The sequence below is a fragment of the Somniosus microcephalus genome, chromosome 22 (genome assembly GCF_052327205.1).
Source record: "Somniosus microcephalus isolate GS21.2 chromosome 22, FLI_Smic_1.0, whole genome shotgun sequence".
Classification (NCBI taxonomy): domain Eukaryota; kingdom Metazoa; phylum Chordata; class Chondrichthyes; order Squaliformes; family Somniosidae; genus Somniosus; species Somniosus microcephalus.
The window spans coordinates 58,627,442-58,644,320 of record NC_141008.1 but is presented as its reverse complement, the minus strand read 5'-3'; the positions used below and the strand labels follow the sequence as shown (position 1 = coordinate 58,644,320).

Sequence of the window (16,879 nt, the reverse complement as noted above, 5' to 3'; positions counted from 1 at the left end):
TAATCAAAAACATTTTCAGTTTTCAACAAGCTAGAGGTTAAACATATTTCACGATTTAAGCAAACTTTAAAGTGACTCATTAAACGGCGTTTTCAAAAACATTCATGTCGAGAATCACTTGCACGTTCTCCATGTACATCTGTAAACATTTAACAAACTATTCAATGGATTTGTACCAAGCCTGATCAGCAATTTTCTTGTCATCAGCTGCTGTATTTGTTGTGATGATGTGTGTGCAGGAAACTGTCACATCAAACCAAACATTCTCTGAACAGTAATTCTCTTGCCTTAATCATTATTAGTGTTCTTTTGTATTTTCACCAAATTTGATAATTGGTTTCGTGTTATCCAGTTCTTGATTCATTTTGAAAATAACTATTGAAAACCACGCAAATAATGTGGCATTTTCCTTTTGACAATTAACTTCCTTCTGGTAAATGGACTTTGAGGTGAATGTTAGGATTTACCCCTGCTACCCCACCACCCTCCATGCTTGGAGTTTGTACAGAATGTTATTGAGCCATACCGACCATAGAAGTACCAGGCTTGATCCCCAATCTGTTCTGAGTTACCTGATGTGGGGAGGAGTGCAATTAGCCTCAGCACTCCCGGTGTTAGGGAGAGAAAAATCAACCTTGATTCCTCCCTTTGATCGCTATCTTAGCAGTCAAATAGCATGTCGACAATATCCAGGTTTATGGATGAATAATGGCCACCGATGGACCCACAGCCCCAGTGGAATAGCCTGCCCTTTGGCATGGGAGGGCAGAAGATTGGCAAGGGGAAAAAAAGGACAGAATCAAAATCAATAGGTAGATACATGTATGCAATGCCTAGGCTTAGAGGAAAAATTCAACCAGTGTTCCTATTCCTGATCGCTGTTCAGAGAAAGATGTGAGATACTTTGGCAATTCACGCAGTGTTTTCAGATATGCTCATATTGCTTAAACTTAATTCACTTAAATACCAGTTGGGCCAGTAATGCCTTTGTGACTTTATTTGATCAGTGTGACTAGCAACATTTTTACGTTGGTAAACCTGTTTCTAAAAGTGTCTATCTGCTGTGTCCTGGCCAATATTTATCACTCAATTAACATCACTAAAACAGATTATTTTGTCATTACCCCATTGCTGTTTGTGGGACCTTGCTGTGTGCAAATTGGGTGCTGTGTTTCCTACATTAGAATAGTAACTACACTTCAAAAAGTACTTCATTGGTTGTAAAGCACTTTGGGACGCCCTGAAGTCATGAAAGCCGCTATATAAATGCAAGTCTTTATTTTTTTATTTCCTTTCTGTATAGGCTTCTTTTCAAGTGTTATCACCTTTTTGTTCACTTGAGAAATTTGGTAACAGAATTTTACCAATTTAAAATACACCAGCTTTTCTTCCTTTCTACGTGATTGTAGAGTCAGATTTTGCTGTCAAAGTAACAGTGAGGCTAATGGCACTTGCTGTTATTTAAGCGTAAATGGTGCAGCATCTTCAGGCGAGGGTCAGATGGGCGGTTAAACGTGATTATCCGAGTTGCGCCGCTCCGCCATTAGCTTTGCAAAAACAGCATCTCACTTTCTGCTTCACTACTTGAATGGCGTGAAGTGCTGTATTTGCACGGTAGATACGAATTAAGCGCGCTACAGAGAGTTAAGTCTTGTCATTTCAAGTGTAAGGACCCTTTTTAACAACATAAGTGTTAATTACTGCCAAACACCCTCCCTGGCACTGATAAATTAACTATTACAAGTGTGGAATCTCATTCCTTCAAATATTAATTATTGAAGATTTTTAAAAATGTTAAAAACCTTAACGTGCAAGGTCAAGTTTAACTAATGACAGACGCCATTAGATGCCATGCTACAGCAAATTCTTGCCCATAGTTTTTGGCTAATGAGCCAAGTGTTCTGAATTCAGAAACATTCTGTGATACCAGCTTTTCTTCCTTTCTCCTCGATTGCAAGAACTGCAGAAAATTGTGGTCACTTTGTACTTTAATGGATTTATAAGGAGGAGTTGCAGTACCTTTCATAACCAAGAGCCGTCTTTTGTCTCCACTAGTCCTATCACCATCTCGTCTCGTTTTGAATACCTCTTAATGTCTCTTCACTTCTCTTTTGTTCTCTCCCAGCCTCCAAAATGGCCTTTTAATTTGTTTCATTTCCTGTGCTTTTTCAGTCTTGACAAAGGGTTTTGACCTGAAACATTGACTCTCTTTCTCTCTCCACAGATGTTGCCTGGCCTGCTGAGTTTTTCCAGCATTTTCTGTTGTTATTTCTTTCATAACCAAGCTCTCTCTCTCACCCCAGTCTCCTCCATCCAAGAAAAGGAAGCTGGACAAGCCCCGGAAACCCATTACCTTCACAGTGTTAGAATCTACAATCAAGGAACTGAAGAATAAAGTTGCAAGCTCGGGCGCTGTGCCTACAGAAGGCATCGAGGTGGTAACTGCAGGGATGGAGAAAATTCTCGCTGAGCTGAAGGTAAATCTCAGACTCGACTATTAACGAGAAATAGTTGTGTGTTGCCACTGAGGATGAAGGTGTGGGATTCCCTTTGTGGTGTTTTGGTGTAACAAGGTGATGCTAAGCAGATGCCAGATATTTCCCTACAAAGAAAGAGGAGAACCTATAGGAAAAGCTACTGTTGTACTTCTATTGATTGGTGACAGCGCAGCACTGACACCAAGGAATGTTGTGTAGGGATTTGACTTGGACGAGGGGGTGGGGGGGGCACAACAACAAACGAACGTTATTTTAGAAGGGATTAAGAACTAATTGCACATTAAACAAACAGCAGAATTATTACCTGCTATAGTACACAAGAGATTACAGTGTACAAACGTCCATTTTCAGGTGTCATTAATGAATAAGCTACAATGACAATACAAGAAATGGCAAAATATGATGCTGCTGGTGATGGCAAGCCTTCAGTTCTGCACTACACTCATTGTTGGTGGGTTGTTAAACATGGAGAGCTATCACAAGCTCATGAACCCAGACTAATTCCTTCCCCCCGCTATCTTCCCGGAGCCTTGGAGACCCTGAGGTCTATAATGGTCCTACAGCTGCCCTGATTAAGATCAGCTAACTCGGCACACCCAAGATTTTCCAGATTTATACAGTCCTATACCTCACCACATGAGGTATTTACCCAATGAACTATTAGTGGAATGGTTCTTTACAGTCTTAAGTAGGTTGGAGTTGACCTGTAAACTACAGCATAAGCAGGTCAAGCATATAACTATAATGTTTTACAAAACACCCCTTGTCACAAGCCAGTCTGTTGGTTATTGTTAGAAACTGAAGGCAGAAGTACTTGGGAAGGATTTTCAACCCAAAATATTTACCAGGAGTCCAAAGATTTCTGAAACACAATGCTTGACAGTTGAGACAGATAATAGGTGAGTGCTCATCTGCTTGCGAAACTTGCCTATCAGAAGCGGATTGTTTTTGCTTGTTCAATCATAAACTTCCCCAGTTATTTTATAGAGTGTAGTAAATCCAGCCAAAGATCCATTAATCTTGGTACTGTAGCGGTTCGTGTAGATCGCCACTAAACAAGAGAGTTTGACTTTGACGAACTATAAATAAATTGTTTATTTACAGGAACAGGCTAATTACAGCAGGTAAGATGGCTGACTGTAGGAGCACCGTGGTATAGGTCTTGTCCCAGCGGGGACGCCGCGAGGACTGAGTTCGCAGTCCTGTGGGGAGCGTGATGACGTCATCACGTTTGTGTTGTGGCGTCATCACGTTGTTCGCGTTTCCCGCGCTTAGGGCGTCACGTGATGCACGTCGCTGGCCGTTGAGGCCGAAGCCGGGAGGCCAGGCTGTGCTGATGCTTGCCGCCGGAGCGGAAGATTGCGTCGCTCCCGTCAGCTGGCCGTTGAGGCCGAAGACGCTAGGCCGGGCTGTGCCGGCGCACGCACATCACGTTGTACGTGACGTCAGCGCGCTAGGGCGCGTCTTAAAGGGGCAATGGCCCCAACAGGTAAGTTAAAAGGGCAACGGCCCCAAAAGGTAAGTTAAACATACAGTAAGGTAAGTTAAAGGGAATTATGTGTCTCAATGTAAGGGACAACCAGTGGTACTGCCACAGTACCCTAATCTAATCCAGTTATTTTTAAACTTTTCTCAGTGATAGACTTCCTGCAAATATTGACCCACTCCTGCAGACCCCTCTGTTCTAAGTTCCAGTTTTGGGTTTTTTACTGGTGTATTGAGGATCTAATTTCATACTCCGTCCATTTTTCTGTGAAAGCTACAGTCCAGTGGCCCTGGTCATAAGATAGTTGATACAATGTTTAATAAAAACCTTGTATAAACACTACCCTCTTCCTTGTTCAGTTATATTCAGCCTGCGTAGAGACCCCAAGTGGCTGTGTGTGCATAATACACTCACTAAATACTCGGATGCAGGGACAGCAGGTCCCCATTTATCTATCATCTATTGTATAGCAGGTGTCTCAGGCAATCTAGTCATGCTGAGGTTAATTACGGGTTAATTGCTAAGAGTGAGAGAAGTTTGCAGATCAACCTGGAGCTGGAAATTTCCAAGCACCTGGCAATCTGCAAATTTACTTCTTCAACAGCAGTGGCATCGGGGCCTATTTAGACCACTTCCTCAGAGAGGACCTGAGCAGCAATCTTAAAGGGGCAGGCCAGGTTAGCAGCCAAGCATCACAACAGCACTCCAGATTGAAGATGCAGTCGGCAACATCATCATGGGAAATAAACTGGTAACCCTTAATTTGAAGTCTTTTAATTCAAATTATCTGATAATTTAAATATGCCTGGCCCACTAATTTCCCACTTTACTGTGTTATTTACATGACTTAATTCAAATTATTTGATAACTGAAACAGCAGAGCTTTGTTGGATTGTTAAGGTGCAAATGATCTCCTCACTATGGCATGTACTTGATTACCTGTGCCAGATTTGACTGCCTCATAGACTTTGGGTTTCCGATAAGTTTAGAGGAGCATTCTCACAACCAGAAACAAGTAACCACATACAAAAGAGACCAGATAGCTGGGAACCAGAATTCCAAAATCAACTTTTATTGTACAGCAATTTTTCTTTGTCTCCCCAGGTACTTTATAAACGTGTGCCTTGCGGTAAAGATGAAGTAAGTTTATTTCTAACAGCCATACAGAACTCCTGGATCCATGTTCGGCGAAAGAAACGGGATAGAGTGAGGCAACTTCGAGAGCTCCCCAGAGCTGTACCAGATGTGCCGAAGTCCACAGAAGCAGATCAGACATCTGAAAAGCAATGCAGTGCTAATATTGGTGTTCTCAGGGCTGAGGAAGAGTTCGATATTAGTAACTCTGCAGGAAGCAATGCTGGAGCAGGAAAAATGACAGTCGGAGCTGAAGAGGAGCCCCAAGTCAATGGGGGTGATAGTTTGTCGAAAAAGCTGCATGTCGATCAAGAAAACAATATGGAAACTGAAGAAAAGTTTATCCAGTGTGAAACTAGTTCTGCTACCTGTAAAACTGATGATGTGATCGAGCAGGACATAACCAGTTCAACCGTGGCAAACCCAGAAGGGGAAGATACTCCAAAAGGGAGCGGGGGCTGTTTTTTGTTCAAGTGCCTAATGAATGTGAAGAAGGATAGAAAGAATGCCCATGTAGAAATGCACTGGGTCGAGGGACAGAATAGGGACTTAATGAACCAGCTCTCCACCTATCTGCGAAACCAGATTTTCAAACTGGTGGTTAGTTAAAGGAATGCTTGCATATTGTCAACACGCAAGCTGTAGTTTTATTTTTTTTTGCCAGTTTTACATGCATAAATTCCCAGATTTCAGAATTATGTCTTTTTTTATTGGTTTCATCCAATTTTCCAGAATTTTGAGAATTGTGTTCTGTGCACCTTTTCCAGCTACACATGCAGATAGTATCTGGTGCTGTCTCCCCTCCAGCTGTACTATCAAAAAACTTAAAAAGAAATGCTCATCTCCTCTGATGACTTAAATGGGCAAAATATTATCCCCATGGTTTGGTGCTAATCCACCAGAAGGTTCAGTTGTAAAAGTTCATTCAATTAGCTGATTCTAGTCAAGGAGTTACAGTTGGACTTAGTGCCCCTGTGATGAGAGGAGGGTTGAAGTCAAAAAACGACTAGAATTCCCAGTGACGCCTACTGGAACAACTACTGCTTACATTTCTTTAGTGTCTTAAGATCAAAAGTTAATTGCAGATGTGGAAGGCCATTTGGCCCATCTTAGTTCATCCATCCAGAATGATTTTAAAGTTCCCCTCATTGCAGCATCCAATTTGTTCTTAAATGATTCCAGGGTTTTAGCTTCCACTATTCTATCCAGTAGTCCATTCCATACGTTTAGCTCTCTTCGTGTGCAAAAAAACCTTCTAATGTCGGTCTTAAATTTGCTTTTTACTATTTGGACCCGAGTTTCCAGATTTTCTGTTTCCACAAAGTTTACTATCTCTTATATACCCCTATAAGATCACGTCTCGGATGCATCCTTGTGTCCTCATGTACAGAAAGACATCTTGAAACATTTTACAGAATGAAGGAGAAGGGTGGATGTCAAGCAGCAAGGAGAGGGAAAGGAGTTGGAGTGGATCCGAAAGCACGGTCAAAGCGGACGGTTTTTGGAAAGTGCTTGTGTGTGGGTAGGACAGGATTGGGCTTGGCTGTTGTAACCTCCATGGTCAGAAGCACTCATTGTCTCGACTCACATGAAGAATGGCCATTTGGATGGGGTAATGAAGAACATGCTAGAGAGCATGGTCCTTGACCCTAGCAAGCAGTGAGCACCTTCTGGGGAAAACGGGAGACATTTCTTTATATAAAAAAAAAATGCTAGTTTCCAGTTTTATTTAAAAATAAATATAATTAGTTTTATAAGTGGAAAAGTTTTGCAATGTTTTTTGTAACCCTGATTTTCCCCAGTAAATATAATATTCACCCTCTTGTCTCACTTTTTAGCAGTTTTAATTTTTTTTTAATTCCTGGGAATTTATTTGCTAACTGAAAATGCAGTAAGCCATCAACACACCAGCTGTAAAAATGTTGTCTGCGTACTATTAAATGAGATTTGCTGTCTTTGTGAATTCATATTTGGCAAACTTTTTATTGCAAGAGGGAAAAAGCCAGAAAAGCTGTAAGCCATTGACTTCAGTGATGTTAGGTGCTGGTAATTTTATTTACACATAGTCTTGTGCTTCGACGTGTTATGCCATTACATTGTCAAATGGAAAATAATTGTCAGATGCTTTTTCATGAGGACAGTGCCCCTTTAAAACCAGGCGTAGGATCAAGAAACATGAAGTTTCTGCAATATTAACCAGTTAGCCTGGGATAAATCCACAATATAATTCAGGCATCTTCTTAAAAGCACGTACAGTACTAGTACTGGCAGTCTGTTTGTACTTTGTACTCTTTGCTCCTCCAGTGTTGCTTTCTGGCAGTTTTCCCTACCCCAATATGTGTTTTTTTTTTAAAGCGTGAGGGCAGCCTATTAATTGTACTGGCGGAGTGTTCAGGGATTCACACCCAGCTGTCTCCAGTGGACAGATTTTCCTGCTTCTCATCCGAGTCACCAGATGTAGAGCAGTCAAGTTCACCATTTTGAGAGAGAGAGAACTGATCTGAACAGCTAGCCAGCTGTGCAAAGCTCATTGTCTGTTGGCTGGTCACAGAGCAATATGAACAGCCTCTGGAGCAAAGTTCAAGGCTCACGCTGCCCAGCACTCTGAGCTGAAAGGAGAAAAACCGTGCAAAGTGGGATGTGTCTGTAAAGGGGAGGGAATAAAAATATGCAGCATCTTTGCAAATTAAAAAAAATCTACTAGTTAAATGGCCTTTCTTTTCCATTTCCAATACACAAAAGTGTTCAACTGTCTACTGCTTTATGCCTGTTAATTGAAACAACTGGAGTGGTTCATCTGTGACTGAGTAATTTGAAAGTACAGTTATATATTATATATATTTGTGCTTCTATCTGGTTCTGCAGTTCAAAGTTTATATTAGGTCTGTCAGCGTGCAGATGAAATAGGTGGTATTTATAGCTGAGATGGGTTTGTAAATTTAATCTCCCATTCAGAGAATTTTCAATATGGCAAACAGTAATCTGTGGACAAAGAAAGCTTAAATGAATCAGGTATAGAGGGTGGTTAACTTGGCCTTTACACTTGGTATAGCCCTTATTGCAGCTAACTAAAAGTATTAATATTAAACTAATAACCACACAAATGTTTGGTAAGCAGTGAAATAAAGCTCTTATTCCCATTCCTAAGAGAGGCCATGACTCACAAGTGATCAGATAAAAATCTCACTTTACTCTCTTCCACATTAGATACTCTGTACAGACGTTGAGAGGAAACCCTATGCACCTTTATGTTATGGAAAATCCCTGGGGAGGGCACTGATCGATTGGGATCATAGGCGAATTTTGGAATGTGGCCAAGCTGTGTTATATTGTGAGAGCGAGGAGACTCACCCAAGCTTCAGTGAATCACAGAAAAGGAGCATTAGACTTGTCGGAAGAATCTTTTGATGGTTAATGTTGTATTGCTCCATGATTAATGTTCTACATTCAGTTACTTCAGTTGATGTGTTTGAAATGATATATTTTCAGTAAAATAGCATTGATTTTTGTGCTTTATTTTTTATTATGCACAAATGTAACATGTTTAAATACACACACACATATCTGTCGGGATAACTTGTCGTAATCCCTGTGCAGTTTATTTTATGGACTGATCTGCAAATATTGCCATTGATGCTGTACACATTTCTTCATCATCATCAGTATCTAAATTACTTATAAACAAGACTCCCAGGGTCAGTTGACAGGTTTGGGGGAAGTGGCCACTCCTAAATGTAGTGCGTTATTTCCAGGGCAATACAGAGATGCAGTAGCTTCAGTACTCCAAAGAGTGGTGTACCTTGATTGTTGGATGCATGGTATGACTGAGGTGCTTGGTTCCTCATGGAGAGAACAAGTGTAAACAGGTGCCTAGATCACCCCAGCCAGTTCGTACACACCTAGCACCTGGATCCAGAACAGAGTTTGCAAAGACCTAGGAACCAACTGGTCAAGGCAAGTGGGTGGGAAAATGGGCGACCTGCTCCAAAACCTCTACCAATTCCACTTTGTGTACAGACATTTAGAGGAAGTGTAAGACTAGCGCACAAATTTATATTTTCCACACATATTCCTCTTTTCCTTGTGGGGAGTTACCTGTCCTATATTTTCAAGTTGCACACAGCCACAAACAGCAATGAGTTAAATGACCAGTTAATTTGTTTCAGTGGTGTGGGTTAAAGGAGTAATATTGACCAGGGCTCTAGGAGAGCTCCTCTCCTCAAGTAGTGCCATGGGACCTTTTACGCCCACTTGAGCAGGAAGATGAATTCTTGGGTTAACGTCTCATCCAAAAGACGACACCTCCGATAATGCAGCACTCCTTCAGTATAAAGTGTCAGTCTAGATGAGATGCCCATTTCCCTGGAGTGGAGCTTGAACCTTCTGACTTAGAGCCATGAGTGCTGACACTTGGATGAAACATAGATATTTGATGCAAATTTGTCACGTGCACTTTGTCACAAACTGCTTGCAGTGTCCAGAAAAATAATGGCCAAAAGAGGAACAATCTCCAATTGAATACACTGTACATTGATATAGAAAGGAGCTTGATAGAAGGTAGTGATTTAACTAAAAACAGAAAATGATTTAACTACCTATGTTACTTGATAATTGTTAAATTTTGAATGAGCAAATCAAACAATATCTCAAATTACTAAATATTTTATCTTTATATTCAGTTTAACTATTATAACTCCAAGGCAGCTGCTAATCTAACTGGTTTTCTAAGTGCAGCACAGAGGACTAGATGAATGTAAATTGTCCCTTTAAAACATTCTGTAAGGATGTTGCGGTTTCACGGATTCTGTGTTTAATGAACTGGTGATAATTTCCTGTGCATAAAGTACAGAATCTGTTTCCCTTCTGTTATGATCTGTTAGTCTGGGAAGCAATTAACTTTCTCTTGTGTGTGTCGCAGTCATGTCCTGCAAGTGTCACATTTATTTCCTGCAACATTTCCCCCATCAACTTGGTTGCTAACATCCTTATTATGAGACAGCATGTCCGCTGGCTCGCCATGAGGAATGCCATGGAAGATCTGCTAGTATATAATATCTGTTTATGTACGTATATATAAAATGCTTGCAGCTAGCATGTACCTGTTGTATGCCAAATGTCATCCTGCTATAGATGCAAAACAGTAGTTGAGCTGGAGCCTGAAATTTACATGTTACAATTGCCCTCTGATTGACCTGCGCCATTTATAAATAGATACAATTATCTGGGTTGCCTTTGCTGTGCAGTGTATTTAAAGGTGCAGGCAAGGTTAGCAGTTAAACATTACTGCTGTGCTCCAGATCCCCAGACTGCCCCATCTCCAACCTCCCTTTCCTCTCCAAAGTCCTTGAACGTGTTGTCGCCTCCCAAATCCGTGCCCATCTTCCCCGCAATTCCATGTTTGAATCCCTCCAATCAGATTTCCACCCTTGCCATAATACTGAAACGGCTCTCATCAAAGTCACAAAGGACATCCTTTGTGACTGACAAAGGTAAACTATCCCTCCTCGTCCTTCTTGACTTGTCTGCAGCCTTTGCCACGGTTGACCACTCCATCCTTCTCCAACGTCGTCCAGCTGGGTGGGACTGCATTCGCCTGGTTCCATTCTTATCTATCTAATCGTAGCCAGAGAGTCACCTGCTTCCCTTCCTGCTCCCACATCGTTGCCTCTGGTGTCCCCCCCAAGGATCAATCATTGGCTCCCCTCCTATTTCTCATCTATATGTTGCCCCTTGGTGACATCATCCGTAAACACAGCGTCAGTTTCCACATGTACGCTGACGATACCCAGCTCTACTTCACTACCACTTCTCTCAAAGCCACCCCCTCCCCCCTACGGTCTCTAAATTGTCAGACTGCTTGTCCAACATCCAGTTTGGATGAGCAGAAATTTTCTCCAATTAAATATTGGGAAGACCGAAGCCATTGGTTTCAGTCCCCGCCACAAACTCCATTCCCTAGTCACTGACTCCATCCCTCCTTAGCATCTGTCTGAGGCTGAACCACACTGTTTGCAACCTTGGCGTCATATTTGACCCTGAAATGAGCTTTCGACCACATATCCGCAGCATAACTAAGACCGCCTATTTCCACCTCCATACCACCGCCCATCTCTGCCCTTGCCTCAGCTCATCTGCTGCTGAAACCCTCATCCATGCTCTTGTTACCTATCCCAACACACTCCTGGCTGGCCTCCTACATTCTACTCTACGTAAACTTGAGGTGATCCAAAACTCAGCTGCCTGTGTCCTAACTCGCACCAAGTCCCATTCACCCATCACCCCTGTGCCCGCTGACCTACATTGGCTCCCGTTAAGCAACGCCTCGATTTCACAATTCTCATCTTGTTTTCAAATCCCTCCATGGCCTCGCCCCTCCCTATCTCTAATCTCTTTCAGTCCCACAACCCCTCCGAGATATCTGCGCTCCTCTACTCTTGAGCATCTCTGATTATAATTGTGCAACCATTGGTGGCCGTGCCTTCTGTTGCCTAGGCCCTAAGCCCTGGAATTCCCTGCCTAAACCTCTCTGCCTTGCTACCTCTCTTTTCTCCTTTAAGACGCTCCTTAAAACCTACCTTTGACCAAGCTTTTGGTCACCTGCCCTAATTTCTCTTTATGTGGCTTGGTGTCAAATTTTTTTGTCTTTCAATACTCCTGTGAAGCACCTTGGCCCGTTTTACTACGTTAAAGGCGCTATATAAATACAAGTTGTTGAGCAATGCCAAAGGAAATCCGCTAGTATCATTAAAGAACTGCATTGTCCATAAAAGCGTCTAAATTTGCTCTTGAATTTTGATCTGAGTGCTTTCTACAACAGCCTACCATACCTCAGTTGAGGCCTATTGTACTTCAGAAGTCAGTGAAAATATGGAGCACCAAAGTTCAAGCATATTTATATTGCAGTGATTTAATGTGACAACCAATAACAAGCCTATCTATACCCTTTCACAGCAGCAATAATTACGCAGTGTTTAGTATTTTAAAAAGCTCCAATTAGTATGAGAAGACCGTTGTGATATGTGGAAAGCCTTTCGTATTTGCATTTTATTTTCTAATGTAATCAAAAAAAAGTTAGAATTCTGCTGAAAAGGACAATGTACTGTGAAGTGAATAGCTTTCGAGTTGGCAAAAGGCTTATTGTTGGAGTGATTGGCAGCACATTCTTCAAAGAGCACAGTATTTGATGTAATTAATTTGTAAAGTTCTGCTTTTTTTCAGTTTTTATTATGCAAAAGTTCCCCAGGAATTTTTCAGGGTTTACTCTGAACTGGTAACAATGGTGGAGGGGAGGGGTTAGGGAGACAAAATGTTAGTAGTAGTGGTTAGCACTGTTGCCTCACAGCGCCAGGGACCCGGGTTCAAATCCGGCCTCGGGTGACAGTCTGTGTGGAGTTTGCACATTCTCCCCGTGTTTGCGTGGGTTTCCTCCAGGTGCTCCGGTTTCCTCCCACAGTCCAAAGATGTGCGGGTTAGGTTGATTGGCCATGATAAAAATTGACCCTTAGTGTTAGGGGGGATTAAATACGTGGGGTTACGGGGATAGGGCTTGGGTGGGATGGCTGTCGGTGTAGGGACTGGGTGCTAGGGTTTGGATGATCAGCCATGATCTCGTTGAATGGCGGAGCAGGCTCGAAGGGCTGAATGGCCTACTCCTGCTCCTATCTTCTATGTTTCTAAGTTATCTTGCACAGTTGAAAAGGGCTGTCTTCATTCTCGGTACGTTCCCTTTATGTGTGTAAAAGTAAGAAATGTTATACTAGGACCCCTTAATAATCGGAATGCAGAGCAGTACCAGAAAGTGCAGGTGTTTCAGAAGCCAGAAGCAGTATTTGAAGTTCAAACCCAGGTACAGTAAATGGAAAAGGGGTTTTTAACTCAACAGCAGTGGAACACTAAAGGGTGGAAAATCGAGGGGAAGGAAATTTTTCAATGAAAACAAAACGTGGAGCATCATAAAAATTGTATTATTGTGATACATTACAACGGCGACTGCACTTCACAAGTAATTCATCGGCTGTAAAGCGCTTTGGGTCGTCCCAAGGATATGAAAGGTGCTACAGAAATGCAAGATTTCTATATGGGTGAAGGATAATAATTCTCTGTAATGAGGATCAAGTTCTTGCTGCTGTATCGTAGCAAGGGGAAAGGTGCCCATTTACAGCCATCACATAGCCGAACTCCGACAGGTTGCAGTTAACATTTGTCTCTTGTGCTCTACACCTCTGTCTAACGTTCTAGCCTCACAAGATACCAAATGGGAATATTATTTAGAAACCTAGAAGATAGTAGCAGGAGTAGACCGTTCGGCCCCTCGAGCCTGCTCCGCCATTCAATGAGATCATGGCTGATCATCCAAATTCAGTACCCTGTCCCTGCCTTCTCCCCATATCCCTTGATCCCTTTAGCCTTAAGAAATATATCTAACTCCTTCTTGAATATATTTAATGAATTGGCCTCAACTGCCTTCTGTGGTAGAGAATTCCACAGGTTCACCACTCTCTGGGTGAAGAAATTCCTCCTCATCTCTGACCTAAATGGTTTACCCCTTATCCTTAGACTGTGACCCCTGGTTCTGGACTCCCCTGCCATCGGGAACATCCTTCCTGCATCTAGTCTGTCTAGTCCTGCTAGAATTTTATAAGTTTCAATGAGATCCCCTCTCATTCTTCTAAACTCCAGTGAGTATAAGCCCAATCGACCCAATCTCTCCTCATACATCATTCCTGCCAATGCACTCTGGACTGTCCTGCGCTTCTGAGCTAGTGTCAGCCGTTGCTCATTTGGTAGCACTCTCGCCTCAGAAGGTTGTGGGTTCAAGTCCCGTCTGCTCTCAGGTGGATGTAAAAGATCCCGCGGCACTATTTCGAAGAAGGAGCAGGGGAGTTCTTCCCAGTGTCCTGGCCAATGTTTATCCCTCAATCAACGTCACTAAAACAGATTCTCTGGTCATTATCACATTGCTGTTTGTGGGAGCTTGCTGTGTGCAAATTGGCTGCCGTGTTCCCTACATTACAACAGTGACTACACTTCAATAAGTACTTCATTGGCTGTAAAGTGTTTTGGAACGTCCTGCAGTTGTGAAAAGCGCTATATAAATGCAAGTCTTTTACTGGATCAAGAGTGTATTGTCAGCAGTCAGTACTTTCTGGTACTGCTCTGTATAACATTTCTTACTTTTACACACATAAAGGGAAGATACTGAGAATGAAGACAACCCTTTTCAACTGTGCAAGATAACTTCTACTAACATAGGAGTCCAGCGAGTTTTAGAATAGGGCCCAAAACTGATGCTACCTTGGTTGCAAGGTGTGGCTGTAAGTCCTTATTCTAGCCCTGAAATTCAATATTCCAATATGTTCCAGTTTGGGCCAAGATAGTCACGTGAAATTAATTCAAGACCCTCTGCAGTGATGATAACCCCAGTAGCGATAGATATATGTTAGATTTATATTACAGAACCACTTTTAGCTGTGGAGGTTCTGTAATTCTGTTTTCAAGATATTAAGGGGAACAGATAAGGTAGAGAGAAACTATTTCCACTGATTGGGGATTCTAGGACTGGGGGCATAGTCTAAAAATTAGAGCCAGACCTTTCAGGAGTGAAATTAGGAAACACTTCTACACACAAAGGGTGGTAGAAGTTTGGAACTCTCACAAACGACAATTGGTGCTAGGTCAGTTGTTAATTTTAAATATGAGATTGATGGATTTTTGTTAACCAAAGGTATTAAGGGATATGGGCCAAAGGTGGGTATATGGAGTTAGGTCGCAGATCAGCCATGATCTCATTGAATGTCGGAACAGGCTCAAGGGGCTGAATGGTCTACTCCTGTTCCTATGTTCCTAATAGACTTGGCTGCCAGTGCAGTGCAGTCTGCCCCATTTACATTGTGAGGTAGATTACGCAGCAGTGCAGTCTGCCCCATTTACATTGTGAGGTAGATTACGCAGCACTGGCAACAACATTCACAGTCGTTTTGAGAGCCGTGCTTCAGCCGGGAGAAAATCCATGCAGGTGATGTGCAAACCATATCACTCTCCTATGCCAGCTATTCTAAGGGGAGAGCAAGTACCAGTTGGGATTGACTGAGGCGGTTGTTCACATTGCTGCTCTGGTGCTAGTGCCTCCTGAGGGGCCTGGGACAATCTCCTTCTGAGATGAGTCTAGGCTGTTCCAGAGGAAGTGCTGCTATCTTACTTAAATTGGCAAAATGAGGCGTATCACGAGCCAGATCTGTAAGGTAATGATTTTAAGCTACTTTTAAAGAAATGTAATTGTCTTCTATAAAGAGGGTACTCAACCGGAATATAGAGCACCGAGTTGCAGCAGTGTGCAGTTTTGGGCTCCACACTATAGGAAGGACTTTGAGACAATAGAGTACAGTGCAGATTCACTAGGATGCCACCTGGTATGAGGAAGTACAAATAGAAAGAAAGACTTTGAAAAATTATGATTTTTTTTCATTAGAGCGGAGGTGCTTTGAAAGAGGTGTTTAAAATTATGAAGGGATGGGACAGAGAAGATAGAAACAGACCATTTCCAGTGATTGAGGGGTCCAAGGGGACATAGATTTAAGATTAAATGGAAGAGATTTAGGACAGGGAGCAGGTAAAACATTTTTATATAGAGGGTGGTGCAGCTGTAAAGCAGAGGCCATGTCAACATTTAAGAATAGGTTAGATAGATGGTGGAAGGAAAGGGGAATAAAGGGATATGGAAACCGATAGGGTACAAGGGGTTAATACTGCTCATGTGGAGGATAAACACCAACACGGACTACCTCATACGTTGCAGGAAAGGATGCCCCGGAGCATGGTACATTGGCGAGACCATGCAGACACTGCGACAACGGATGAACGGACACCACGCAACAATCGCCAGGCAGGAGTGTTCCCTCCCAGTCGGGGAACACTTCAGCAGTCAAGGACATTCAGCCTCCGATCTTCGGGTAAGCATTCTCCAAGGCGGCCTTCGAGACACACGACAACGCAAAATCGTAGAGCAGAAACTGATAGCCAAGTTCCGCACTCATGAGGACGGCCTCAACCGGGATCTTGGGTTCATGTCACGCTACATGTAACCCCACCTGACGTAGGGTCATCCAGACTCGAGTCGTCGTTGGCTTGTTCTCTCTACACAGATGCGGCCGGACCTGCTGTGATTTCCAGCAAAGAAAATGTTTTTTGTCTGTTTTTTGTTTTTTATACAGACCCCAGCATCTGCAACATTTTACCCCTTGTGACCCCACCTCATTGTTCTTTGATGTAATGTTTTCCTGACTGACCTGTTTGGACACCATTCACACCTTTGATTGCTGTGATTATCTCTCTGCCTAGGTGTGATAAATGGCAGTTAGAAAGATTACCTGTAATCATCTGGCATTATTCTCTGACTATATAATCTGTGTCTATAGGCATCTCTCCACTTCAAATGATGAAGGAGCAGCGCTCCGAAAGCTTGTGATTTCAAATAAAACTGTTGGACTATAACCTGGTGTTGTGTGGCTTCTTACATTTAACCAACACGGACTGGTATAGCCCATTTCTATGTAATTCTATGCAGCTACAGTGGTGGTTAATTACTGATTTAAACAGGACATCATGTCTGTTGCAAGTGTAAATGAGGTGTTAGCCTGATCGTCTGAGGGAGCGGAGTTATCGCCTGTTGATGGTGTCATTGACCTGTGGATGACTCAGTGATGTATTTTTTGTCACTTCAACTGTGTTCATTCAGTTGTTCACAGTGTCAAGCTCAGAAAGG

At 42.5% G+C, this 16,879-nt stretch overlaps 1 protein-coding gene across 6 annotated transcripts in view; it reads left to right on the top strand.

Moving 5' to 3' along the window:
• The window catches only part of mettl16 (methyltransferase 16, N6-methyladenosine), a 153,145-nt gene extending 146,060 nt beyond the window's left edge, over positions 1-7,085 (top strand). For all 6 annotated transcript variants that reach the window (XM_085964847.1, XM_085964845.1, XM_085964846.1 and 3 more), the window contains 2 exons: positions 2,304-2,477; positions 5,089-7,085. In XM_085964847.1, coding sequence (XP_085820973.1) covers positions 2,304-2,477; positions 5,089-5,727 — 813 coding nt within the window. In that variant the 3' untranslated portion in view covers positions 5,728-7,085. The remainder of the gene's footprint in view (positions 1-2,303; positions 2,478-5,088) is intronic.
• Positions 7,086-16,879: the final 9,794 nt, after the last annotated feature.